This window comes from the organism of the source record quoted next, unplaced genomic scaffold, assembly GCF_019419815.1.
Source record: "Pyrus x bretschneideri cultivar Hongxiangsu unplaced genomic scaffold, Pyrus_bretschneideri_v1 Contig6, whole genome shotgun sequence".
In the NCBI taxonomy this organism is placed as follows: Eukaryota; Viridiplantae; Streptophyta; class Magnoliopsida; order Rosales; family Rosaceae; genus Pyrus; species Pyrus x bretschneideri.
The window spans coordinates 6,684,461-6,710,733 of record NW_025999798.1 but is presented as its reverse complement, the minus strand read 5'-3'; the positions used below and the strand labels follow the sequence as shown (position 1 = coordinate 6,710,733).

The following is a 26,273-nucleotide window of genomic DNA, read 5'->3' as shown; positions in this document are numbered from 1 at the left end:
ACAAAGGAGAGACTTGATCGAAACTTCCGTGCACTATTACCATACCCTCCTGAACTAATAACATAATACTTTATTAGAGTCAAAACACATAATATTTATTATTGGCATGAATGTCACAATGGCGTTTAGAATGAGAGGAACTTGTTTAAAATAATTACACAATTACAGTGGCGTTTCGTACCAATAATACAATAATGCGTTAATTTTTTGCTATATATCTTTGCATCATTAACATAAGATATATTTTGTGGTGCACATGTCACACGTCATTCTCATAATGAACATCGTATATAAGTAACTTATTAGGCATGAGGCACCTGTGTGACTAACTGTTCATTATGAGAATGACGTATGACACGTGCACCATGAAATATATCTTATGTTAATGATGCAAAGATATATAGCAAAAAATTAACGCATCATTGTATTATTGGTACGAAACGCCACTGTAATTGTGTAATTATTTTAAACAAGTTCCTCTCATTAGGCATGAGGCACCTGTGTGAAAGAAGAATGAAGCCATAATATTCATACTCGTAACAAATATACAAACAAATATATAAAAGCTGACATTGACTGTCAAGCAGCACCAGTGGTCTAGTGGTAGAATAGTACCCTGCCACGGTACAGACCCGGGTTCGATTCCCGGCTGGTGCATTCTTTTTTGTCTTCCGTCAAAGTTCTTGCTCCCTCGATAACATTTTTGTTAAGGGAACGAAATCCAACAACAAAATTCAGAAAAATCTCAAAATTGTCTATTAAAAATCATCTTTTGAGTTACTTAGTAGTACGGTCAGATGATATTCCTCTTCACTTGGAAGTAAAAGGTCTTAGGCTTGAATCTCATAGATAGCAAATTCGATACCAAATTAGACTACCCATTACTAAAAAAAAACCATAATTCTCTTGATTACGTACAATAAAAACTTAATAACACATTAGGGAAATAATCAACAACATTATCTTGCTCCAATTATTATAAAAATGTCAAAATTGTCTATTAAAAACCATATCTTCTGAGTTTTGATACGCAAGAATTCTCTTTGATTACGTACAACACAAACTAATAAACTTAATAACACATTCAAATCCCGCTTTTCGTACGTTAAGATATTGCCAGTTTAATCTATTGTAAAAAAATAATCTGGCGTTCAATCAATCGGAGTACCTGTCCAGACTCAAACCAAGCGAAGCACTATTCTCCACGTATGGGTTATATAGTTTTCATCAGCACTGACCGACCACCTGAAAAAGAAAAAGAACAAAGAAAAACCCTAATTCAAAGGCTAAAATCCTTTCCATCTCCGTCGACCTTGTAGTTTGTAGAGAGCTGCCCACCTCTTCCAGAAAAGTTGCTTTACAAGTATTCGGGCAGATTCCCACTATTTCATGCCACCTTTTACACTTGTTTGCAGATTACTAAAACAAGAATATCCATGTCTTAGCTAGTTAGAACTGGTAGGAATCAAAGAATAAAAAGGTAGGAATCAAAGAATAAAAAATGAGCGCGACGTTTCGGAAAGTTTTCACCCTGCAATTTTGTAATAAACTTTGGATTATCGATTAGGTTATTCAAACTGCATGCAGAGTTTGAAACTGGATTATTTTGGTTTTAATATTTAAACTTAACTGTTTAGTTACTAATCTTTGTACCATAAGCTTCATTGGCTAATCAGATCCCTCTCACCCCACTAATACTAAACCCTTCTGCAGATAAAAAGTTAACACAATCCTAGTTAACAACTTGCTCCATTAAACTTATAAATTATAATATTATGGTGTTTCAACCGTGTGGAACAATTTGTTCTTCAAAAACAAAACTCCAAAAAATATGCTCGATCCAAGTATCTTTGTCTTTGCTTTCATCATGTTTTTTGCTGCTTTCATTTGTTGTATTTGTAAATGACAAGATTAGATTCTTTACCAAATCGAATGGAAAGAAACCCTCTAGGAAATGCGAATATATATTTTCCCCTTACGAATTGATGGAGTATAAACTATAAACTTTTATGGGAAGCAGAACAATTCAAGAGAAAATGATACTTGTATATTCAAATTAGTTGTATGGTAAATATGAATGTTCAAGCACACACCACTAAAAGTAACTTGATAATATAAGATAATATAGTGGTTTGTGTGGTATTAAGTTATATAACGGTTTGTGCTTGAAGGTAACACAAACTAAAATGTAACAACTCAAATAATTAAAAGATATATTAAAATATGACTCATTCTATAGGAAGTTTGAACTCATTTTCTTATTTATATATATACATATACAAGAAAATCAAACCTACAACTAGGTGTATAGACAAATATTTTTAACCATTTGAGTCATAATACATATATACGTTCTATATTTAATGGCTTTCAGTTAAAATTATGTTATCACCTTCCATAAGGGAGTGCAGTTAATTAAGAGTATGTTCTAAGGAACGAATTGTTGAGATCAAAATGGAAACTGAAACAAATTACACAGAATAATCTGAACTGTATCTTTCAAGAGCATCACATAGGACTAACTGAAATTGATTTGTGACATTTATTTATTTGGGATTTTAATGAATTTCCGAATTGAACATAAAATCTTTAAAATTTAGATCACTCAACATCCTAAATTGATCGAGGATCAGAAATATGATCGGGCTAGTTTAACTTCTCTCCAAAGAAAAGATAAAGGGAACAAAAAAGAATATACAAGATTGCACACGATTATATCCAATGAGACCAATGTTCTTTAGTATTACACATCCATTTTTACCTCCCACACACTCTTTTTAATTTTTCACCATTGATCATCTTCAATTCAATCGTCCGACGGTCGAAAATTGAGAGACGTGTCTGAGAAATAAAAATAGTGTTGTGAATAGCTCTACCCTATTCTTTTGATGACTAGTTTCAATCCGGTCTAACGAAAAGAGTGTCTCACACATACTGGAAACCTATCCTCAAACGAACAATCAACAACAATAAACCAACAAATTACAAACCCTCCTCGACTAATATATCCTAAATCAAATCCGGAGGTTCCTTAAACCACACAAACTCCTGAGAGCTACTAATACCCATCCTAGCAAGCCGATGTGCCACCTCATTTCCTTCCCGTTGAACATGTCTAACCGTCGAGTGCGGCGTTTCTGCAAGGAAGCATCTCAAGTCATTTACAATAGGGCCGTAGGAGGAAGAATCATCCCCCCGTCCCTTCATAGCAGCCATCACCAAACTCGCATTTCTTCCTAGATTTTCTTTCACAATAGTATTTAAACTAAAATATAACCCTATTCGACGTCGATAGTGACTTTCAGTACATATACATAGTAGATATATTATCATATCTCTGCCAAATATCAAATCATTAATATGTTGCGGGTTGCGGGTTGCGGGTTGCGGGTTGCGGGTTGAGTATTGAGCTCAAAGAGGAAAAATTAAGCCTTATAAACATAATATTTTATTTAGTGTTTATTATTACCATATTATTATGTCGTGTTATAAGTTTATGTGTTAGAAAATGAGTGCAAATAGTAAATTGTCTTAGAAGTTAGGGTTTTCTTTTTAACCTATTACACATGTCAATTTGTTCTTGCCACGTGTTGAAATTTTAAAAGATTGCAAAGAATCATTTTCTTCACTCAAAACTTTCCACCTCGTAATTTTTTTTTCCATATTCATGCCAACACACCCACAATCTTTTCATTCATCCTCTATATAAACTGATACCTACTACTTCTTCTCAACATCTAATTTTCTTGTTCTCTTCTTCTGATAATCTTCACAAATTTTCTGCAATCTCTTCCCCTACTTTTATCCAGAGATGTCCCCTGCAGAGACAAACGGTCCCACGAGGGCCTTTGTGACCTTCTTGGCTGGAAATGGAGACTATTGGAAAGGTGTGGTTGGCCTTGCCAAGGGCCTAAGGAAGGCCAAATCTGCATATCCTCTTGTGGTGGCTGTCCTGCCTGATGTTCCTGAGGACCACCTTCAGATTCTTCACTCTCAAGGATGCATTGTTCATGCAATTGACCCTGTCTACCCTCCTGAAAACCAAACCCAATTTGCCATGGCTTATTATGTCATCAATTACTCCAAGCTTCGTATTTGGGAGGTAATATTCTCTCATCAAATATATTGTCGATGCAGTTTAAGCATGTTAAACATATTGTCGGTGCTGTTTAAGCATGTTAAACATATTCTTGGTGTTGTTGGTGCAATTTAAACATGTTGTCGGTGCAATTTACACTGATTATCGATGCAGTTTAAACATGTTTAATATATTATCGATGCAATTTAAACAATATATTTAATTAATATTCTACATAATTAGTGGTTCAGAACTTTCATATTCTATAAAAGAAACTTGTTATGGTGAGACAAGAGAACGTTTTCCATTTAAATGATTTACAAGTCATTAGTGCATTTCAATCATGCACCATATGTGTAAAATTTGATTATTTATGTGTATTAACTTGTAGTTTGTGGAGTATGAGAAGATGATATACTTGGATGGAGACATTCAAGTGTTTGAAAACATTGATCACCTTTTCGACATGCCCGAGGGCAATTTTTATGCTGTGATGGATTGCTTTTGTGAGAAGACATGGAGTGAATCTCCTCAGTACAAGATTGGGTACTGCCAGCAGTGCCCGGAGAAGGTGCAGTGGCCAGCCGAGTTGGGCTCACCACCACCACTTTACTTCAATGCCGGCATGTTTGTCTTTGAGCCTTGTGTTCTAACTTACCATGATCTGCTAGAGACCCTCCAAGTCACCCCTCCTTCCTTGTTCGCCGAGCAGGTAATAGCAGGATCGTCTGCTTATATTTTTTGTGTTGATGTCGTAATTAATTGCGCCAAAAACGCATGTTATTTTGGGTTTCTTTGAGAAAAAAAATCATTCCCAATTTGAACTATAATTTTGATGACCATATGCAGGACTTTCTGAACATGTTCTTCAAGGACATATACAGTCCTATCCCACCTATATACAATCTTGTTTTGGCTATGTTGTGGCGCCACCCTGAGAATGTCGACCTTGACAAAGTGAAGGTTGTTCACTATTGTGCTGCGGTATGTAACAATTAAAGCTCATCCAATTTTCGCTACGAACAAGAAAATATTCTCTAACCAGAATGAATCTGAGTTATTGATGAAGTTGATTTTTGCCAATACAAAATATTAATTTGATCTTAAATATCATTCAATTTTCGTTACGGAATCATGTAATCAAGAGTGTGAATCTTGATCATTGATAGAGTTGATTTTTGCCAAAATAGAACTTCAAATCCCGTCACATACAAAGATTACCTAAATAATTTGGTTTTCATATGAGACAGGATTATTGATCGAGTGGATTTTTGCCATAATAAACACTTAAAATTCACGGTCTGGAAACATATGTATGACATGGAACTGAAGTTTGATTAAATTGAGTGGGATGCAGGGATCAAAGCCATGGAGGTACACAGGAAAGGAACAGCATATGGAGAGAGAGGACATCAAGATGCTGGTGAAGAAATGGTGGGACATTTATGATGACGCTTCACTGGATTACAAGAATGATGATGATGTGGATGATCGTGTGGTGAAGGATGACGAGCAAGTAAAGCTTGCACCCTTTATTTCCAGATTATCTGGGACTGACGTTGATGAGCAAATAAGTGCACCTTCTGCAGCTTGATCAACTAGTCCCGGGGTAACGTGACGCCGATTTGGCTTTGAGAGCCAGACTTCTATGTATTAACTATTTTAGCTATACTAGCTACACCAGCTTGTGTGTGTAGGAAACTACACTTTCTATTATATATACTCCATAAGTCTATATGGGGTTGTGTTTGTAACGTGAACCGAGTTTGCGAATAAAACGATGCTATTATGTACTTGGATTTGCAGTTTCTTTAAGGTATGTAGCTTACTGTATATTAGTTGACTAATTTGATCGTAAGAAAAGTAGAAGACCAGAGAGAGAGAGAGAGAGAGAGAGAGAGAGAGAGATGGAGGAAGCAAAAGGAGTGGTGAATCATACTGTATATTGCTAGCAAAGTTCAAAGGTGGAATCTCAGAAAGTCAGATTGAGGAAACTCATCAAAGGGAATGCCAACCCCGTCAATCTCATCGAACCCATGGTCCTTTCCACTAGTAATACCAAACTTCTTCCACATTTGAAAATTCTAATATGCTTTGGAATATCCTATAAGCGTAGAGTTTGACCGTTAAATCTTGTTTATTGGATTATAATCGTTGGTCAAAAAATTTAACGGTAAAAAATCCAAGCATATAAATACACAGGAGCATATATAAAGTCCCCTTCCACCCTTTCCCTTTTCATTTTTTTAGTTCCCTTCACACTGGTATCTTTTTTTTCTCAAAACTATAGTTAAGAACAGCTCCACCCCTAAAATATCCCCTAGGCTATTACCCGCTATTAAGCAAAGCAATTACTGACTTTAGTGAGCAGCAACTGCTCATGACACGACATGCATTGCCGACATTTAAGTTATTCCAAAATAGTAGGCAAAGTGTTGCCAAAATGATGGCGTGCCACATTTGTACAAATTATTTTTGTACATCTTTCCGATTTGTTGGTGTCTGCAAGGATTTGCACTCAACTGCTTCATTCCAGAAGTAGAGTCAGTTGATCAGATGTCACAAAAAGCAGCTTCCGTTGTTACTGATTCCCACCACCATATTTATGTACTAATACATCCAAAATAATTATTTGCACATAACATGCACATATATTTTAAACATATACATGCATGTATTTCATTATAATAACTTGTACAAATCAAAATTAATTTATCTGTATTTTATTTAAAAATATGCAATTAATTTACCCAAAAATAATTATTTGACAATATATTTTAAACGTATTCATGCATGGATTTCATTATAATAATTTATACAAATCAAAATTAATTTATCCGTATTTTATTTAAAAATATGCAATTAATTTACCGATTCATATGAATATGAGTATGATATGAATATATGTATTTTTCTAACATTTTGACATGTTCTCATCGTGGCACACATGTCACATCCCGGCTCGGGGGGGACTACTTCCCGGGCCCGCTCCACCACCGTAGCACGATATTGTCCGCTTTGGGTTTACCATTCCCTCACGGTTGTTTTTGGGAACTCACGAGCAACTTCCCAGTGGGTCACCCATCATGGGATTGCTCTAGCCCCCTTCTCGCTTAACTTCGGAGTTCCTACGGAACCCGAAACCAGTGAGCTCCCAAAAAGTCTCGTGCTAGGTAGGGATGGGAATATACATTTAAGGATCACTTCCCTGGGCGATGTGGGATGTCACAACACCAAAATAGGAGTGGGTTCGATTTGAATCGGTTTGGTTTTTTGACAAAATCAAAATCAAACCGAATTTTCGATTCAGTTCAGTTCAACTTTTTTTCAATTTTTGTTCAGTTCGGTTTCAGTTTGGTTTCGATTTTTTTTTTTAATATTTTGTCCGTTCATGTAGAAATCTTGCACAAAACAAACTGCAAGGCAAAACCTGCATAAAACCAAATTAAAGTCAGACCTCCAATGAAATGCAACACAAAGTAAATATAATCAAAACAAGTTGGAAGAAATTTCAACCCGAATCAAGTTAATGTGATATTCGATCCCAATCTTTTGTTTAATATATACTTCAGATATAAAAATAAAAATAAAAAATAAAAAATTAGCAAATGAGAAACAAAATAGCAAAAACACAACAAACAAATATGAGAAATATGGAAAACCCCAAAATATGAACAATATGCAAAACCCCAACAAAATAATTAAAAGAAAAACCCATTTTAATTAAGCAAAACCACAATATAAATCATATTCGTTTTGATTTGAAAATTACCTATGAGAGATCGGAAAATCCACATTAGAATCTTCCGATTTGGAAAGGGTTCCGATTCGAAATGGGCGAGGGAAAATCATGGTTTGGAAGAAGGAATCAGCGAGGAGGACAGGAGAAGACCGGAGAGAGAGTGATTTGGAGGAAGAGAGGAAGAAAGGAGAGAAAGAGAGAGACTGAGAAAACAGAGAGGAAGAAAGTAAAGGAGGGGAGAGAGAGAGTTTGAGAAAACCAAGAGGTAAAATGGGAGTGACGGCTAGGGTTTGTAAACTTTAGAAATTTTATAAAGCATTAAAGATTAGAATCCCTATAAATAACTTACTCATACAATTATAGCAACACAAAACCTACAGTCAAGTTGGCTTGAAGCAACTATTTGCAACCTAGAGGGAAAAGGTTTGAATCTTCACGCCACCAAGTTTTGAATATTTATATATGATTTTCATATATCAATTTGGTTCGGACTGGTTCGTTTTCCGGACCAACAAAATCGAAATTGAACAAACCAATTTTGGTTCGATTTGTTTTCCTTGGTTCGGTTCGGTTTTTTTTGGTTTTCAATTTTTTGAACCCATCCCTACACCAAAATATCGCTATTAGCAGGCATTACTTAGAAAGGAAAAAAACAAAACTGCATGGTGGTTCACCTTCCTCAGCTTTACCTTAACGACATCATTGGCTTTTGAAATTCTCCTTCGAATTCTCTCTGATAAACCGGCTCCGTCACTCGCCAATCACGTACGTAAGTCTCCCTTTCTCTCCTCTCCAATTTCTTAGTTTCAATTTCCTAAATTTTTGAGAAACCAATCTGAGCATTAAGGTTTATAGAGAGAATGCATGACATACATTATGCCGACAATTCACGATGCTTATTATATCTTGGCCAACAACATGTTCTGGTGTGCCACGATGCGGGTTGCCATGTCAAGACTAGTCATGCCAAGCATGCAAAACGTCGGCAAAATGCAAGCCATGACATGTCATCGCATGCCAACAACGATGTTTTGGCGTGCCACGATGTGAGACTTAGCGTGTCAAGACAAATAATGACATGGATCTTTTATTTGCACGTGTTCTTACCAGTAAGAACACGTTCAATTTCTAAGCTGAATATTTATACAGGTTTTTACCGGTAAGAACACGTGCATTGTGTGATTTGAATATTTACCAAGGTTATTACCGGTAAGAACGCTTCATATATTTCCTAAATTCTTTTTTTTTTTTTAATATTCCAAAATAGTAGGCAAAGTGTTAGAAAAATGCATGGCGTGTAATGATTCATCTTGACATGCTAACCCTCGCATCGTGGCACACAATAATAAGCCTCGTAAATTATCAGCAAAATGCATGTCATGACATGCATTTCGACCGACAATTCGTGATGGTTGTCATGTCGTGGCCAATAGTGGTGTGCCATAATCCAAGGTTTACCGTGTCAAGACAAACCATGACATGCATTTTTCTAACACTTTGACACGCTAACCCTCGCATCGTGGCACACTAAACCATCGATGTTGGCAAGCGTTATCCAAAAAGGAAAAATTAAAACTGCACGGCGGTTCACCTTCCTTAGCTTTACCTTAATGACGTCGTTGGCTTTCAAAATTCTCCTCCAAATTCTCTCCAATAAATTGGCTCCGTCACTCTCCAATAAATCGGCTCTTTTTCTCTCCCTTCCAAATTCTTAGTTTCAATTTCCTAAATTTTTCAAGAAACCAAGCGAAGCATTAGGGTTTATAGAGAGAATGCATGGTGTGTCATGACATGCATTATGCTGACAATTCGCGACGCTTTTCATGTTGTGGCCAACAACGATGTTTTGGCGTGCCACGATGCGAGGGTTACCGTGTCAAGAGGAGTCATGCCAAATGTGCAAAAAGTCAACAAAACGCATGCCATGACATGTCATCGCATGCCAACATCGGTGTTCTAGCGTGCGGTTCACCTTCCTTGGCTTTACCTTAACAACGTCATTGGCTTTCAAAATTCTCCTCCAAATTCTCTCTAATAAATCGGCTCCGTCACTCGCTGATCACTTACGTAAGCCTCTCTTTCTCTCCTCTCCAAATCCTTAGTTTCAATTTCCTAAATTTTTCGAGAAACCAAGCAGAGCATTAGGGTTTATTCTCTAGCGTGTCATGACATGCATTCTGCTGACAATTCGTGACGCTTGTCATGTCGTGGCCAACGGCAATGTTCTGGTGTGCCACGATGCGAGGGTTACGATGTCAAGAAAAGCACTTGCCAACGAGATCAAACACTGTAGCCAGTGATAAGGATGATTGGGTACCAATCCTTGAGAATTTGAGAGTGCACATCTTCAGTAGTGTAATGTATCTTGGAAATATCCAAAAACTTAAAAATTAAACTGTGAGAGGAAAACATGCATTTATTCCAATGTTTTAAAGATGATTGAATTACAAGAAGGATCAACCCTGAAAAACCACATAAACCAATGTAATTAGACAAACCCCTTGGCAAAAGTCAAATCTTGGAGAGATCCAAAGGTTCACAAAACAAAACCCAATTGCATTAATCAAATTTGCAGCAACGAGAACGTTCATTGAATAAAACCCATTACCAATGAAGAACTGAAAGCTTAAAAACATAAGAATGTGTCTGATTTGTTTAAAGTATGAGTTCGGATAAGCATTAATTTGGACGAAAATATGCCACCGTGACGTCAACTTGATGTCACTCTCCCAATCACTGGCCAGGCGATTAGGGCCCGGGGGCTGTGTCGGGCTCCCTTGGAGCTCAGGTTATTGGAAAGCGCTGGACCGTTTTTTGGGTTGGAGAATTGGATTGCCCAGTAGCCTTGGGGATTGATAGAGGTGGAGTGGAGTTCTCTAATACATGAATGTAAAAGAATGTGAGTCCACACGATTACACGACACGTCGTTTCCTTTACAATACAGTATAGCATAAAGAGTGGTGAAGCATATACGACGTTTGGTGGAGAGCGAGGGAGTTGTGAGGCATATACGAAGTTTGGTGGAGAGAGAGAGAGAGAGAGAGATGGAGGAAGCAAAGGGATTGGTGAAGCATGTACTGCTGGCAAAGTTCAAAGACGGGATCTCAGAAAGCAAGATCGAAGAACTCATCAAAGGTTACGCCAACCTCGTCAATCTCATCGAACCCATGAAGTCTTTCAACTGGTAATAACAATAATAATACCAATTTCCAAGTTACTAGTAATCTAATCTCTCTTAAATCTTAATGTTCTTGCTTGGAAATTCATTCATTTTTTGCTCGGAAATTTACTGATGGAGCTACCAATTTAAAGACTTGAATCTCGATGCATTTTTCTCTCTGATTAATTTTAATTAAAATTTGTTAACCTGTGAAGTTGTCTGTTTAGTTTGGCCTTGGTTATCTGACCTTTGATTTAGACTTGCTTTTCATTAGTCTGACCCTTTATTGTGAAAAGAAATTAGTGTTGTTGATGCTGCTTTGACTGTGGGAGTCAGATGGGTCCTCAAGATCCAATATTTTAAGGCAAAATTTAGCTCCCATTTTTCGAAAGAGTGCAGCTTTAGTGAAAATTTGATGCTTAAAAGGGGTTGAAGCATCAGCTATTGGTTAAAGCTGCAGTTTTTCTTTTGAAAAAAGCTAATTTTTATGGTTGCATTTTTGCTCACCATCCTCAATTGGTGGTAATGCTCACCATCTTATTTTGTTACCGTTGGATAAGTTAAAATTTTGAGATTTGTGTCTGTTCACTACACAGGTCTCGAATTTAAACTCATCTACGGGAATAAATAGGTTTGTGAGAATCACCATCACTTGAGAGCGGTGAGCAAAAAATATTCCCAATTTTTAGTTGGTGGATATGTTTGGATATTTTTGCCGCATTTGGCATATCACACTGCAGTTGCTTGTACCAAGCACATGGGCCTCGTTTGGTCTCTAGGATTGGATTTGAATGGATAACCATGTAAATTGGGTCCTCTCGACCAAACGAGGCCATTTAGTATTATGATCAAAGAGCTGGACATCACTAGAATGCCTTTTAACCTGAGACGGTTATTTAGCATTTCATAGATTATTCGACATGATTTTCTAGTTGTTGTCCATTTAGTTCCCCTTCCCTTAAAGCTATCGAACAAGTAATGAATTCACCAAAGTTTTCTCCTGAGTTGGACAAGCTGCAATTAATTGAGTAAGTATTTGATTCATGTTTTTGTGATCAGGGGAAAAGACGTGAGCTTTGAGAACCTACATCAAGGTTTCACTCATGTCTTTGAGTCAACCTTTGAGAGTACGGAGGGTGTCGCAGAATACGTAGCCCATCCTGCCCACGTTGACTTTGCAAATTTGTTACTTTCCAATTTGGAGAAGGTCATTGTGATCGATTACAAACCAACTACAGTTCATGTTTAAATCGGAAGGACCATCCCAGGTGTCGTATGTCGTGTTGTTTCTCCTGGTGGAACTTAAGCTTCTGTGTAAGAGGCTGATTCAGGTCTGTTTTATCTGATTTACAAACCGTGAGTAAAATGAAATAATTCAGGTCTGTCATTGGTTGTGCCTCAAATTTTAACTGCATTGCCTTGTATTGGTGTTGATGCTATCGAATCGATTTAATACTCAGTTAGATTTCTTATATAATTACATTGGACTGCTTCAAGTCCATAGTCTTCCTTACTGGTGTTTTGCTCCATAGCATTATGCTTAGAGCATCAGTTCCTCTGAGGATCCAGCGGAGGGCGACTTCAGAGAGGCGGGGAGAGGGAGATTTGGGACACGTTTGGTGCCAAAATTGGATTGGATTTGATAGCTCACAGTAACTAAAGGTATGTGATGTAGGACGAAATGGAGGCCTAACTTCAAATCCAGTCGATCTAATTCGTTTAACTTGAACTTGGAAGTTATTAGACCTTCATTTCTTATATCAGCATACCTTGAATCTAGTGAGTTCGCAAGTAACTTTTGCGGCTCGGATAGAGCTGCCCCCTGACCAGCACACTCTATCCCTTAGATATGATCTGAATTCTGATTGTCTGATGTTTCACTTGATCGAAATCTTTTGTCACGAATCCGGAAAGTAATCTTTTATTTTGGAGTTATATCGTTAAGGACTCAGATCTTCACTAAATTGTAATACATAAAGGAAAGGAGTCCTTTGATTGATGCCCGAATCGAATTGAAAATCAAATTGTATTCAATTGAGAATGTGAGAGACTTTAATAGATATATAAATTCATGGATTTTTATAGAGATTCTATATAAAATTTTGATTCAATTCCCTCAAAATTTCATAGGAAGATGTGAGATTTGTGGATGCTTAAAATGCACTACAAAATCTCTCTAATTCCCTTTAATTCCTCAACTTTCTCAAATTCTATAAAATCAATTTCTAATTGAATATACCTAGAATGTTATAATTTTTTTTTAAAATCCTAATTGAATACATCTAGAATGTTATAATTTTTTTTTTAAATTCTAATTGAATACACCTAGATTTCTAAAGATTTTAATAAACGTTCTTATAATTCTAATTGAATACACCTCGAATATCAGATAATCATTTAAAATCCTGATTGAATACTTTTAGATTCATCAAAAAAAATTAAAATCTCTCAAAATCTCAGTTGAATACACCCCCCCCTGAAACAAGACATATATAGGATTCTTTCACTAAAAATAATCGAACTCGACATATCAGAAGTTTGTGAAGCAAAGGGAGGGAGAGTTAAAGAATGTTTTGATAGCAAAGTTCATCCAATCCTAAGCCAATCCCTTGAAGTCCTTCCACTGGTACCCCCTCTCATCCATAACCTCCTTCATTTTTTGTTATACCCAATTAATTACCTGTTACTAAGTTTGGCTCGTTTGAGATTGCTGATATGGAAAGCAATTATGCTTGAAATCACTTTGCTAAAAGTTATTTCTAAAAAAGCACCTAGCAAGATTGATGTGGTAAACACAGTCGGGTATGCTTTTGGTTGCCAGAAAAAACTTGATGCGGCAACATTTTTTTTTTTTTTTTTTGTTTTTTGCTCTAGTCAAATTAGCCAATCTCAAGCCTGCTCGCAAGGTCTATTAGTCAACCCAAATATAGGCTACATTTTTTTTTGAGTTGATATTGGCCACATTTTAATGTAATTAAACTTTGTTTTTCTTTTTTGTTTTGCAATAAGGGGACTAACTGGTGACTACATCAACGTAGTCTTTCTTTTGGGACCGGAAATTCTTACATAGATATTTCAACCCACTCTTAGCCATTATTGTATGATTCACTAACGCCAGAAATCAAACATATGACTTAACATATAAAATATGAATCTGGAATTCGTCCCTACATACTCAGTTATCTCTGGTGGTTATTAAACGTTGTTATTTTTTTATATAGTGGTTCCCAATAAATATTACAAATAATAAATTTTTGTAAAGAAAATTTGATCTCCATTATATTTGTATATCTACACTACCTATTAATAAAATCATGGTTGTCAACCAAAATTTCAGGAAATTACCATTTTAAACCCCTCACCAAAATTGAAGTCAAGTAAAAAATATGGGCAATTTAGTAATTACATGACCATAATTTTACTTTTTTTATAGCAACCTCACAACTAGGTTAATATAACATGCTCTATTTAAAAATAAAAAATATTCTCACATTAGAAGAAACCACTCATCATTATCCCAATTTTCATAACTGATTTTTTTTTTTAAATTTTAAAAACTAATCCCACTTCATAATAAAAACAAAACAAAATGAAATACATCTGCTACTTCTTCAATAAACAAAACTAAAGAATTTTTTATTAATTACATTTAAATTGGGGGGATAATTAGTTATTTAGCCTTATGGGCCTGATGGGCCTCCAAAAGTCAAAATATAAGCTCGAAGAACCCAATAAACAGACTATTCTTTTGGTACCAGTTACCACCAAGACTCTCTCTCTCTCCCTCTCTCTCCACTTTTGGGTTATCTCTTGGATGGCAACCACCACCGCAACCACCGCTCTCGGCGCCTCCAGTTCAGGTTACCCATTTTTTTCTTTTTATATTTCTCGATTTTATTTTCTTATTCATAATTCCTTCTTTCTTATGTTTACGCTGGGCCAGGTCTGTTTGTTTCCCTCGAAAATAAACCATTGATGATGAAAGAAAATCAATGGGTTTTCCGAGCGGTCGAAACAGGCTGACCCTGGAAAAGTTTCGCCGTTTTTTTCTTTGGGGATCATGAGTTTATATATGGGCTATGTGATTGTAGAGACTTTGGAGTGTTTTGTTTGGTTTAGCATTCATGGATTTATGAGCGGAAGTTTCCTGCTTTTTTATTTATTTATTTATTTATTTTCTTGTGAAATTCTGAAAACCCATTTCAAGGATCGTAAGTTTCCTGGAATAATCTCTGATTTTCAGCTGGGTTATCTACTGTTAATGGGTTTTAATAATTAGATCAGAACCAAAGTTTGGCTAAACTTCTGTGCACTCTAAAAATTAGGTGTTTTTAGTTTAGTTCAGAATTTGTAATATAGGTGGAGTTGCACGCCGAACCATTGAAGCTCGCCGTCACAATGTTATTTACTCGTTGTTAGTTGAATTCCCAATTGGGTGCTTGGTGTCCAAGATGAGTTGGAGATCAATACTGGCAGCTACAACTATTTGCGACTGATATTTATCGTATCTTTTGAAGTTTCATAGGTTTCTAGTGAAAGAAAAATTCAGGGGGCATGAGAAATATTCATTTGATGACTTTGCTCCATAGATAGACTCGTGTCACAGCTTCTAGTTGAATCATTGATGTTGGATTGTTGGTTGGTTTCTGATATTTGGTCTTATGCTATTTGATGCGGGCACTGCCAGGACTGGTTGTACCACAACTTTTTTCACTAGCAGTACTTTAGTTGCAGTTTGTTTTTCGTTTTTTCATACTTATGGTTAAGCAGTTTGGTTTTCCGGTTCAGGTACTGCAGGTGAAAAGGATGGTTTACCGGTCGAGTCTACCAATGGAGCTGCTCCTCTTCCAACCTTAGAGACAAAACCTGAACAAACAGGTCAGTAATTCTTTGTACTCACAGACGCTTGTTTATCCATTTTCTATTCTGATGTTAAGTACCGTAAATTCATTGACCAGAAGGCTAATGTTATTTCCTATCTTGATAGAGGTAAAAGCTCGGGTAGATGCCATGTGGGAGCAAATGAATAAAGGAGTATCAAATAAGCAGTTCAAGGATTTATTAAAGAAGTCTTCCTCATCTGTGAATAAAACTCCCAAGAAGTCATCTAATGTGAGAATATCCTCATTCATCCTATTTGTGTTGGAATTATAAAATTGTAGTTGGCCAGAATTTAATCTTTTACGTCGATTTATTTCTCAGAATTGGATGGGATATCTGGGCCTGGCACAAAAGAAGGCAGATTCCCCTAAAGAAGATGCTGCACAGAAGGGATCAAGTGGCATGAAGAACAGCTCCAGTGATAATGGCGTGCAGGACAAATCTCGTGACGAAGCCAGGCGGCTTGCTGCTGCTGCTCTTGTAGAAGTTAAGGATGCTGCAGTTGCAACATCTGGCAGAGGGAAAGTTGAGGTAAGCATATTGTTGTATTACCTGTTTGTTTCTATTCCGTCGGGGGCACCTGTCTTGCTAAACTTTGGTTTAGATAGACCTTTTGCTTAGTCACTAGTTGTTTAATCTCCTCGATAATCATTTTTTAAGAGATGTATACCTAGTTCTTAGTTTTCTTTCCAGTTAATTTTGGAAATAATAAGATTACACACAAACACATCGATGTATGCATGTAGTTACACACCCCTTTTACCACCTGAGTAGTCTCTGATTGCGGAGCAGTTTTCCTTTTTAACTTGAATCCCTTGGAGCTGGTTCTTAGACCAAAACTCGTAACTATTAGTGTCACGATCAATTATCATCCTACAGACAAGTTTGAAGTTAGAAAAATCTTGATTGTGGGTGCGGACTTTTGAAAGTTTATTGGTTATAATCATATTCAACAGCCAGGTCTCTTTCTTTTTATAGATCATGGAGGTTCGGGATTTTGCTGGTAAAGAAATTGAATACAAGAAGCTTGTTGATGCTGATTCAAAGGAAGCATCCGAAAAGGCAAAAGCTCCTGCATCTTCAGGTGTCGATGCTGTGCTCGAACAGATTAAGAAGAAACAAAAGCTCAGTGTGCTTGACAAAACGAAAAAGGATTGGGGGGAGTTCAAGGAAGAGAAAGGGTTGGAGGAGGAGTTGGAATCTTACAAGAAGAGTTCAAATCAATATTTGGATAAGGTAAACTTTTTGCAGCGAGCAGATTTCCGAGAGTTTGAACGGGAGAGGGATGCGCGCCTGGCCGTGCAGGCCAAAAGGAAACCAGATATGCGGGAGGAGCCATAACTGCGCAATGATCGGTTTGCCAAACTGGGAATTCAGAATTATAGAGAGGACGATGGGCAGTAGCTACAATTTTAAGGCGTATTGTGCATTTGCATGAGGTTTTTTCAACAGATCCTGGATTTTCGAGGAGAGAATGGCCATTAATTGTAAACTAGTGAAAGATATTTTAATCTTATTCTGATTTTACGGATGGGAGTGTAGGTAGCCCTGTAAACGGGTCGGTTTTATTGAGTTTGGGCCGTTTTCAAACCCTATTTGTGGGTCTCGATTCTTAGACGAGGAACTTGCAGTATGACATGATGGGAATATCGAGTCCCAGTTCAATTATTTCCCTTTGTCAAATAATGGTTGGTCTTCAAACTCGACCATTTTTTATCATGTTGCTAGTTTCACCAGAGTACTGCGTTAAGCCAAGAATCAAAAGAAGACATATAAATCAGTTGACGATTGCAACAAACATGGCGCAGCCAAGTTGCCTAAGATAGCGAAGCTCCCTCTCTAAACCTATGTTTTAATCCCCATCCCCATCGTTTGAACGGAACCCTATCCTATCCTAATCCTGACTCATTATTATGTCGCCTTCCCCTTCAACTTTGCCAAGCCCCGACTTATCCTAATCAGTTGTCGATCATTAAGAGACGGTAAGAACAGATGCGTAGCCCTACTTAACCCCGAGTAATATCATCCAAGAACAAGTAATTACTAGGCAGTAAAACTGCGCAAAATGGGTAACATTCCATTTGCTCAACATAGCCTTCCTTATGTTGTTATTCACAGTGAGTTGAGAAAGCATACAGACTTATTCCCTTGACACAGCGCAAGGGAACGGTAAAACAACTAAGTGGAAAGTTCATGCCAAGTCATTCCAAAATTCTTAAAAACAAAAATTGAAAACAAAGATGAATGGAAGTAATGATTTTTTTCTAGATGTGAATGGGCTTGTCATAAGTAGCCATGGCAGCTTCCTTCAACGCCTCGCTCATGGTCGGATGTGCATGGCAAACTCGTGCAATGTCCTCGCTCGATGCATCATACTGCAAGGCTATGGCTGCCTCGTGAATGAGCTCTCCAGCATTGGATGCCATGATATGAACTCCCAATATCTTATCTGTTTCCTTCTCGGCCAATATCTTGACGAGTCCTTCAGCATTGTCTATTGCCTTGGCTCTGCTGTTTGCCATGAAAGGGAACTTTCCAACCCGGTATGCAACGCCAGAGGCCTTCACTTGTTCCTCGGTCTTTCCAACAGACGCGACCTCAGGGTGCGTGTAGACGACCCCAGGGACCTTGTCATAGTCCACATGGCCAACCTTACCAGCTAGGAACTCCACGCATGCAACCCCATCCTCTTCTGCCTTATGAGCCAACATAGGTCCAGGAATAACATCTCCGATTGCATAAACACCCGAGACATTTGTAGAAAACCTCTCATTCACTAAAATTCTCCCTCCCTTGTCCATTTCAACTCCTATCTTGTCCAAATCAAGCCCGGATGTGAATGGAACCCTACCAGCAGATACAAGAACGACATCAGCTTCAAAGGAAGTCTGGTCACCACCAGATGCTGGTTCAAGGGTCAACTTCACACCATCTCCAGAGGTATCAACTCCAACCACCTTTGTTTTGAGCATGAACTTCATCCCTTGCTTCTCAAGGGAACGCTGAAATTGCTTGCGGATTTCTGAGTCCATTGATGGGACGATATCAGGACCAAACTCAACAACAGTTACCTCAGAACCAAGTCTGCCCCACACCGAGCCCATCTCTAGGCCGATATATCCTGCTCCAACCACCACAAGTTTCTTTGGGATTTCCTGCAAAGCCAGAGCTCCTGTGGATGACACTATCTTCTTCTCATCAATGGTAATTCCGGGTAAAGACTTGACATCAGAACCAGTGGCAATTATGATATTCTTTCCCTTCACAACTGTATTCTCGCCATCAATGGTGTCCACTGAAATTTCAGACGGGGAGATGAACTTTCCATAACCTTTAACATAAGTGACCTTGTTCTTCTTGAACAGCCCTTCAATTCCTCGTGTAAGATTAGAAACAGCTTTGTCTTTCTGGGACATCATGGCAGGTAAATCTATTTCGACATCGGAGAACTTCACTCCGTGGTGCGAAAATGCATGCTTAGCTTCGTAGTACATGTGAGAGGAATGAAGAAGCGCCTGGACACAAAAGCAGACGATATTAGAGATAAATTCCACATACCAATCTAAATTCAACGAGAAGAAACACCCCTAAATTACACTGAAAACAACCCGAAACGAGAATACGTAATTCACACAACATTAGAAAACTTTAACTTGGAAATGCTCATTGCTTTTTTAGTGGATGATTAATGCCATGCTACTCAAGATTAGAATTTTTTTTTCTTCTTCTTCTTTTATAAACTTCTGAGGGAGCCCAATAGCAATATGATATAAATTTCCACAATTCGACTGAATAAATCCAGTAAATTTTCAAAATTAATTAAACTCCAATCGAAATAAATATTATCAAACATGAACGCGAAATCAATCAACTGAGATTCAATTAAATAATTCCAATGATCAACAATTAGATCTGACAAGCAGTAAAAACAAACACAATCACGAAAATAAAATAAAAATAAAAATCCAGAAAGTTAAGAACCCTAGCAGGCAAGTATGGAACTGCAGGAGCAAGCAAGAGTGAAAAAAAGAGAGACCTTGGAGGGTATGCACCCGACGTTGAGGCAGGTGCCGCCAAGAGCACCGCGCTTCTCGATGCAGGTGGTCTTAAGGCCGAGCTGCGCGGCCTTGATTGCCGCAACGTAACCGCCGGGACCGCCGCCAACGACGACGACGTCGTTATCGTCAGATCCGGCGGAGGCGAAGCCCCTGGAGAAGGAGGTGAGGGAGGAGTACCTGACGGCCTCCGATGACGTGTTGGACAAGTTTCTAGAGAGAAGGTAGGCCTTCCGCCGCGCCAAGCTCGCCATCGCCATTGCCATTGCCCTTTTGAAACTTGGATTTGTTAAACCTCACTATTTCGTCTCTCTTTCGCTTTGCGCTTCTGCCGCTTGGTAAAAGGCCTTCAAATGCGACCGCTGGCCAATGAGCCGCTTTTTTCACAATTATTTTCTGCTATTATTAAAATTGATTATATTCTTTTTTACAGATATAATCCGTGGTCTTCCAAAAGGTGGCTGCCACGTTGTAATATAGTTGTGATTGAGAAATGAGATGGAATCGTGGCCGTTTGATACGTGATATTTGTATACTGATTGGTGCGCTTGTTCTACGCTTACCTTATTTGACTACCACTTTTTTCTCCCTTATTTTTTTTGGGAATTTATTAAATAAATAGGATGAACAATCATGCGGTGGCAACTAGATCAATAATTTACTATCATAATCTGAGAAAATTAATTTCAACGATTTATTTATTTATTATTTTTTCGTTCGTATTTTATCTTTTTATGTAACAAAAATAGAAGAAGAAAAAAAGCGAAATGGAGAAAATGGTAGAGCCTCACACACTCTTAGCATATCACCAATTTGGATGTTTGGTGGAGGGGCAATTGCCCCCAAACATGATGAGGTTATTTGTCTTGTGCCGATTAAAACAACATCCAAGCCAAATTCATCACGAGAAGAGAAATTCTAACATGTAATCGAGGTATACATCTCATCCGTTCCGGTATACACAACAGCTTATTAGCATTTGTGTCCCGTGACGAAAGATATTAGTAAAAGACCATACATCCAATTGGTTATATGTGCACTCTAATCTGTGTCATGCGATCAGAGATACTAATTAGGTGATATACGACCAACATGAATCGTTTAGTCTCAACAACAAAAAATAAATTACATAGCTAGTTTGGATTAAGAGAAAGTTCACTCGAAACAACAATTATTTAAAATAATCAGATAATTAAGATTAATGTAAATAAATGAATCAGTTTAACCCAATTCATTTAAAACAACACTGAGCTCAAATGTAAATACCGATTGACCGCTACATTCCACAACCTCAACAACAGAATCAAGTCGTAAATCTATCCTAGCCAAACTGCCGGGTGCTTTGTTCTAAACCTAATCTGAAGCAGCCACAAACATATAAAAATGCATCTCCCATTTGGACTCAGTGAATAGGAATCGACTTCTATTTACATTAACAAGCTTCTCAGCCGGCTGAGTGCTTCCTCCGAGAGCCTGCAGGTCCCCAACCTCGGGCGCTGGCGAGGGAACTCAACACGTTCCGGTGAAGAGAGGCGCACGACAATAACCGTGAGGTTGTCTGATGTGTTCAAGCGCAGTGCTTCCTCGACAAGTTCTTTCGCACACTGTTGGGGGTCATCGTGCCTCCTCAGCCCAAGCCGAACCAGCTTCACAGCATATTCGCTTGACATGACATCCCAGATCCCATCACAACCAATGATCAAAAACTCATCATCTTCTGTTAACATAACCTGCTGAACATCAGGCTCGGCAATTAGCGGCGACAAGGAACCAAGTGGTTTCAAGCCCCAATCTCCAAGGGCTCGGGTGACTCTGATAGAATCATTAAGACGGTCATACTTATCATCAACGAAACCACCCAACTGCTCAACTCGCATGCGTTCCGGCAAGTAACTAGGTTTATGATCTTGAGACATGTCAACTGCTGTTCCTTTCTTGCAAAGAACCGCTCGACAGTCACCAGCATTTGCAACCAACAAATGCCTTCCAAGTATAAGAGCAGTCAATGCTGTTGTTCCACACGAACTTCTCACACTGTGTTCCTCAGCCAAGGCTTGATCTGCCTGTAGAAATGCCTTCCTGTGGGAATTCTCCAACTCTCTGAAAAAAACAGCATCCATATCCGTTCTCTGCGGTAAATCAGCATCTTCAAAGAATAGTCTCATGGCATGCCTCTTCATATAAGCAGCTGCCTCAGGCCCTCCGTGACCATCAAACACCGCATAAAATGCACTTGGAAAGGGACACTTGAAGAGAGCCCCAACATGGGCAGATAGATCATCAATCCGAACGTGCTCGTCATCCATGGAATCCCTTGGTCCAATGTCACTATGGCTTCCTGAATGAATGTTTGGCACAAAGTTGACCGCAGAAGACTCCATTCCAGCATTATTAATCGTCTCTGTGCAACTCAGAACCTGGTAAAACAGAAACCAAGTAGGTGAGTGAACATGTTCCATGCATCTCAAAAGAACACAATCCTGGATATAGATTTTGGTATGCACACAAAGAAACTGGAAATCCAACAAGCATAAAAAGTATGAATGAAGAAATCACCAAAATTACAGAACTGACCGGTGTATTATCAATGATACAAGATTTCACCCAAAAATTTCGTCTAAGAGCGCTACAAGAGTAAAGGCTCATTTTTTTCCTCTAATTCTTTCATTACAATTCATTTTTAATTAAGCTGTTGATTGCCTCAGTCAGAATTTCCCAAAAATTAAGCAGCAAATCAAATGTTATAAAAGAAAAACCTCGATCACCGAATGAGTAACCCATTAAAGAAATTCCAGCATAGAGAAAACCATATAAGAAAATCAGTTTCCAAACCCCAGTATATAAATTCGCACCTGATCTAATCGGGCTCATACAGACTCGAAATTCTACAAACAATCTATCAAGTACACAATTCTGATCAATTCCATTAAAAATTCAACCAAATCAAAAGGTTCGCTTGGAATTTACTGTAAAGCTAAACCACCAAGGAATTGGAACTTATTCGGTAAAAAAATTCGCCAGAGTTCATGAGGAAAAGGTATTCCAGGCTAGTGAAAAACACCATCAAATCTAAAAATAAAAAATAAAGGAAAAGAAAAAACCTCGGAAGCAGTTAATTCAGTAGACCTTAACTCAACCCACAAAAATTCAAGAACCCATGTCGATTATGTTCATAGAATTCCCAAAACACAACTAATCTAGAGCAGAAGAACCCAAAAAAAAAACAAAACAATCGAACAAATCCCACACAAAAAATAATTAAAAAACAGAACAATCAAACAAATCCCTCACAGAAAACCCAATTACAAAAGCCCTTAACGCAGAAAATAATTCACTAATTCTTCATACGACGTGAAACAGAGCTATAAAACATACCGATTCCGGGGTCACAATCATCCTTAAACGCCGTCGTACCGTCCAAAAAATTATCAGATTTGGGATTTTTTCAGTGAAGAAGAAGAGGGATAGCAAATTAGGGTTTTTATTTCGGCTTTGGGGTTTCCAATTCTCGATCGATCTCGGATTTTATCTGAATTTTTTTGTTGTGTGTAAATGTGACGAGGAACGTGAGAGAGCGGGGTTTATATTTGTATCGGGAATCCAAGTCCGGTACGGAGTAAATGACCGGATGAACCGGTAACACCGTTGTCAAGGACGGGACGTGTGCGTGGCGGACCGGGTTCGGGGTGTTTTTGTATGAGGAAGCGTGTTTGACTCGTGAATCCTGGCGGGTAAATTGTTGGAGGCAACCCGAAGGCGGTTGAATGGTTTTTTGACGGTTTTATCCTTTGTAGGTTTCCTTTGTGGCCGTTTGTTTCCAATTCGGACTCGGAAATTGGAATTCCGTGCTTCGCTTTCCTTATACGGAGTGACAGCTAAATAGTGTGCCGACATGAGATTGCTTCCCGATGCCGCCTCCACTTTGACGCCACCTATTACTCGGTAACAGTAATTTACTTTTAATTATATTTAATTACGAAAAAACGAACTCCGTAGTTTAATGGGTTACGAGTTTCAATCCACTTGCCTACTGTATGACTTGTGAAAACAAAATAAAAAACTACAGAGAAAATTTGAATTTGAATGGAAATTAGAGTACTCTCTTCTGTTAATGTTCGAAATACACTGATTGTATAAATTATCCAAATGGAGTTGTTCATGTGTCAATATTAGTCACGTGGTGAATAAAATCGTAATAATACCTTATAATTAAGTCTGTTATCATTCTTGGCCCAACTTGATATTTTCATTCTATCTTATTTCGTCTACATGTGAGTCACGAAGAGTCATTTAAAATTATCTTCAAAAGAGACGTCAAATTTTAAATTTGATAGTCTATGTGGCGAGAAAAACTTATGTGAGCATTTACATGCCACTAGATGATGTTGAGTGGCACTACACGTCACTCATAAATTGCCATGTGTTAAACTTAAATATTATTTTTTATTTTTAGTTTTATATGAAAATAAAATTAAAAACTTAAATCATTATTTCTTAAAAAACTAAAATGGTAAAAAGAAAATTCACAATCACAGTTAAATCTACCTCCATCTGCGAACCCGCCTCTTTTCTCTCGTCGACACCGGTGATCTGCAACGCCGTCAATTCTTCCTTACTCTTCAGGCTCTCCCTTTCTTAAGTCTCTCATCTCCCATCTCTCAACTCTATCTAATGATTACTTATAACCCGTTCAACTTTACATCTATAGTCTATTAATATTTGAAAATTGGAAACGACATACTACTGCTAAACGAAGTTGGCTTTGAGAATTGGGTTCTTCTCCAGAATTTATATTCCCTTCCTTAATAATAATTTGATAATACATTGAAATAATGAGAGTTTTTTTTCTTTTTGAATTGAAATAATGAGGTTAGTCAGAAACCTAATCCAGCTTTGATGGATTAATAAACCCTTGAACCAGTAATTACACAAAATTTGCACAATTTCCCAGCAGCCATGCAAGGCCGTGAGAGTGAGAGATAAGCTTGTGATTATTTTTTATGGAAATCATGAGAAAGCTAATGTCTGTTTGCAATGAGTCACATACATAAACACATTTGATTATTCAAAATTCGAATACATTTGTTTCGATTCCATCACTCCTGGAAGAGTTGAAACTGCTTCAGTTTTCCAGGGCAGGTGCTGCAAAAGGAGGTGGTCTTGAAATTGTGGCTGAATTTCCACCGTCCCTTGCAATTCCACCATCGCCCATTCCCGGCAATCCTCTCCGTAGCTGCGCTTCACCCGTATCTGCATTCCTCTCTTACCTTCGGATTGTGGCGTCCTTGAAGTTCAGGCCTTCTAACAATTTACTTTTCTATATATATATATATATATATATATATATATATATATATATATATTAATTAAATTTTGAATTATGATATAAAATAAAAATAAGAAATTATACTAATGCAACAATATTTAACACATGGCAAGTTATGAATGGTATGGGGCTGTCACTCAGCATTGTCTAGTGGCATGTCAAGCCCCACACAAGTTTTTCTCCTATGTGCCACTTGACACCTTTTAAAGTTTTTTTTTCCATCCGATATGTCAAATTAAACAACTATTGTAAAACATTTATTATAAATAATTATAATTAATGTTTTAAAATTAAAAAAAAAATTAATAAAATGCATATAATCACTTGAAAAAAAATAAAATGAACCTACTATCAATTTTGGCAATAAGGATTAGGGATGTCAATCCATATCATGTCGCATAATAGTTGGCTTTTCGGTTGGGAATCAATATTGTTGTCTTCTTTCACTGTTAGTGTTGATTTGTACAATTTACGATATCTTATGGAGATGATCTTAAGTCATCAAAACTCATTTGACACATAAAGATGCATTGCATTTTACCCATGTCACAAACACATGCATTATTCCGAATTGATGGGAAGTAGGTTAAAAAATTTGATGTGGACTGAACTTGACAACGAAACTAACCACAAGGATATTATTGAAACGTCTCTTAACCACGTGCGTCAGATTTACAAATGACTGATATCACACAAATCATATGTAATATATTTACTTTATATAGCCACAAGCAAGCTCATTGCATAAATTTGTTATCTTTCGCTTTAAATCACGTGAACCATGATGTACAACGCAAATAATGAAGTTTTTTTTTTCCTTAAAAAAAGAAGCTTCGTCATTGCAATCCACCTTTTTAGGAGTCGGGAAGATTCACAAAAACATTTTAGCCTCTTTTGACGACCATCATGTGAGTCATCAACGCCAGAAATCGAACACAAAAAATGTCGTGTAGAATACAAATATGGAATTCGCCACCAACCACTGATCACCTTATCGTGATTTCAAATAATGAAGCATTGAAATTTACAA

At 37.6% G+C, this 26,273-nt stretch overlaps 5 protein-coding genes and 1 non-coding gene across 6 annotated transcripts; 4 read left to right on the top strand and 2 right to left on the bottom strand.

The window, feature by feature from the left end:
- Positions 1-586: 586 nt before the first annotated feature.
- On the top strand, positions 587-657 carry TRNAG-GCC. The gene has a single exon. It is a non-coding gene; the product is annotated as a tRNA-Gly (tRNA).
- A 3,071-nt stretch (positions 658-3,728) lies between these two features.
- Positions 3,729-5,871, top strand: LOC103961259 (galactinol synthase 2). Its single transcript, XM_009373799.3, has 4 exons — positions 3,729-4,102; positions 4,470-4,790; positions 4,928-5,062; positions 5,436-5,871. Exons 1-4 carry the CDS (start codon positions 3,812-3,814, stop codon positions 5,670-5,672), a joined length of 984 nt encoding a protein of 327 aa, XP_009372074.1. The 5' UTR covers positions 3,729-3,811; the 3' UTR covers positions 5,673-5,871.
- Positions 5,872-10,817: 4,946 nt separating this feature from the next.
- LOC103961257 (stress-response A/B barrel domain-containing protein HS1) lies at positions 10,818-12,490 on the top strand. The gene is made up of 2 exons (XM_009373797.3): positions 10,818-11,005; positions 12,041-12,490. Exons 1-2 carry the CDS (start codon positions 10,866-10,868, stop codon positions 12,228-12,230), a joined length of 330 nt encoding a protein of 109 aa, XP_009372072.1. The 5' UTR covers positions 10,818-10,865; the 3' UTR covers positions 12,231-12,490.
- Positions 12,491-14,706: 2,216 nt separating this feature from the next.
- On the top strand, positions 14,707-17,530 carry LOC103961258 (craniofacial development protein 1). The gene is made up of 5 exons (XM_009373798.3): positions 14,707-14,841; positions 15,770-15,859; positions 15,969-16,093; positions 16,184-16,393; positions 16,841-17,530. Exons 1-5 carry the CDS (start codon positions 14,796-14,798, stop codon positions 17,201-17,203), a joined length of 834 nt encoding a protein of 277 aa, XP_009372073.2. The 5' UTR covers positions 14,707-14,795; the 3' UTR covers positions 17,204-17,530.
- A 372-nt stretch (positions 17,531-17,902) lies between these two features.
- On the bottom strand, positions 17,903-20,295 carry LOC103961256 (dihydrolipoyl dehydrogenase, mitochondrial). The gene is made up of 2 exons (XM_009373796.3): positions 19,899-20,295; positions 17,903-19,377 (listed from the first exon to the last, which is right to left on the bottom strand). The coding sequence occupies exons 1-2, from the start codon at positions 20,181-20,183 to the stop codon at positions 18,127-18,129; spliced, it is 1,536 nt and encodes a 511-aa protein (XP_009372071.1). The 5' UTR covers positions 20,184-20,295; the 3' UTR covers positions 17,903-18,126.
- Positions 20,296-21,088: 793 nt separating this feature from the next.
- On the bottom strand, positions 21,089-23,490 carry LOC125467803 (probable protein phosphatase 2C 47). Its single transcript, XM_048571496.1, has 2 exons — positions 23,293-23,490; positions 21,089-22,334 (listed from the first exon to the last, which is right to left on the bottom strand). The coding sequence occupies exons 1-2, from the start codon at positions 23,311-23,313 to the stop codon at positions 21,345-21,347; spliced, it is 1,011 nt and encodes a 336-aa protein (XP_048427453.1). The 5' UTR covers positions 23,314-23,490; the 3' UTR covers positions 21,089-21,344.
- Between the last annotated feature and the right edge of the window lie 2,783 nt (positions 23,491-26,273).

Bases quoted from the DNA above. Each gene is read 5' to 3' on its own strand.
- LOC103961259 (XM_009373799.3), top strand. From the start codon at position 3,812: ATGTCCCCTGCAGAGACAAACGGTCCCACGAGGGCCTTTGTGACCTTC. The intron at 4,791-4,927 runs GTAATAGCAGGA...GACCATATGCAG, and splicing joins CTTCCTTGTTCGCCGAGCAG to GACTTTCTGAACATGTTCTT. The intron at 5,063-5,435 runs GTATGTAACAAT...AGTGGGATGCAG, and splicing joins TTGTTCACTATTGTGCTGCG to GGATCAAAGCCATGGAGGTA.
- LOC103961257 (XM_009373797.3), top strand. From the start codon at position 10,866: ATGGAGGAAGCAAAGGGATTGGTGAAGCATGTACTGCTGGCAAAGTTC. The intron at 11,006-12,040 runs GTAATAACAATA...TTTTGTGATCAG, and splicing joins CCCATGAAGTCTTTCAACTG to GGGAAAAGACGTGAGCTTTG.
- LOC103961258 (XM_009373798.3), top strand. From the start codon at position 14,796: ATGGCAACCACCACCGCAACCACCGCTCTCGGCGCCTCCAGTTCAG. The intron at 14,842-15,769 runs GTTACCCATTTT...TTTCCGGTTCAG, and splicing joins TCTCGGCGCCTCCAGTTCAG to GTACTGCAGGTGAAAAGGAT. The intron at 16,094-16,183 runs GTGAGAATATCC...TTTATTTCTCAG, and splicing joins CTCCCAAGAAGTCATCTAAT to AATTGGATGGGATATCTGGG.
- LOC103961256 (XM_009373796.3), bottom strand. From the start codon at position 20,183: ATGGCAATGGCGATGGCGAGCTTGGCGCGGCGGAAGGCCTACCTTCTC. The intron at 19,378-19,898 runs GTCTCTCTTTTT...TTTTGTGTCCAG, and splicing joins TCGGGTGCATACCCTCCAAG to GCGCTTCTTCATTCCTCTCA.
- LOC125467803 (XM_048571496.1), bottom strand. From the start codon at position 23,313: ATGATTGTGACCCCGGAATCG. The intron at 22,335-23,292 runs GTATGTTTTATA...CTGTTTTACCAG, and splicing joins TGATTGTGACCCCGGAATCG to GTTCTGAGTTGCACAGAGAC.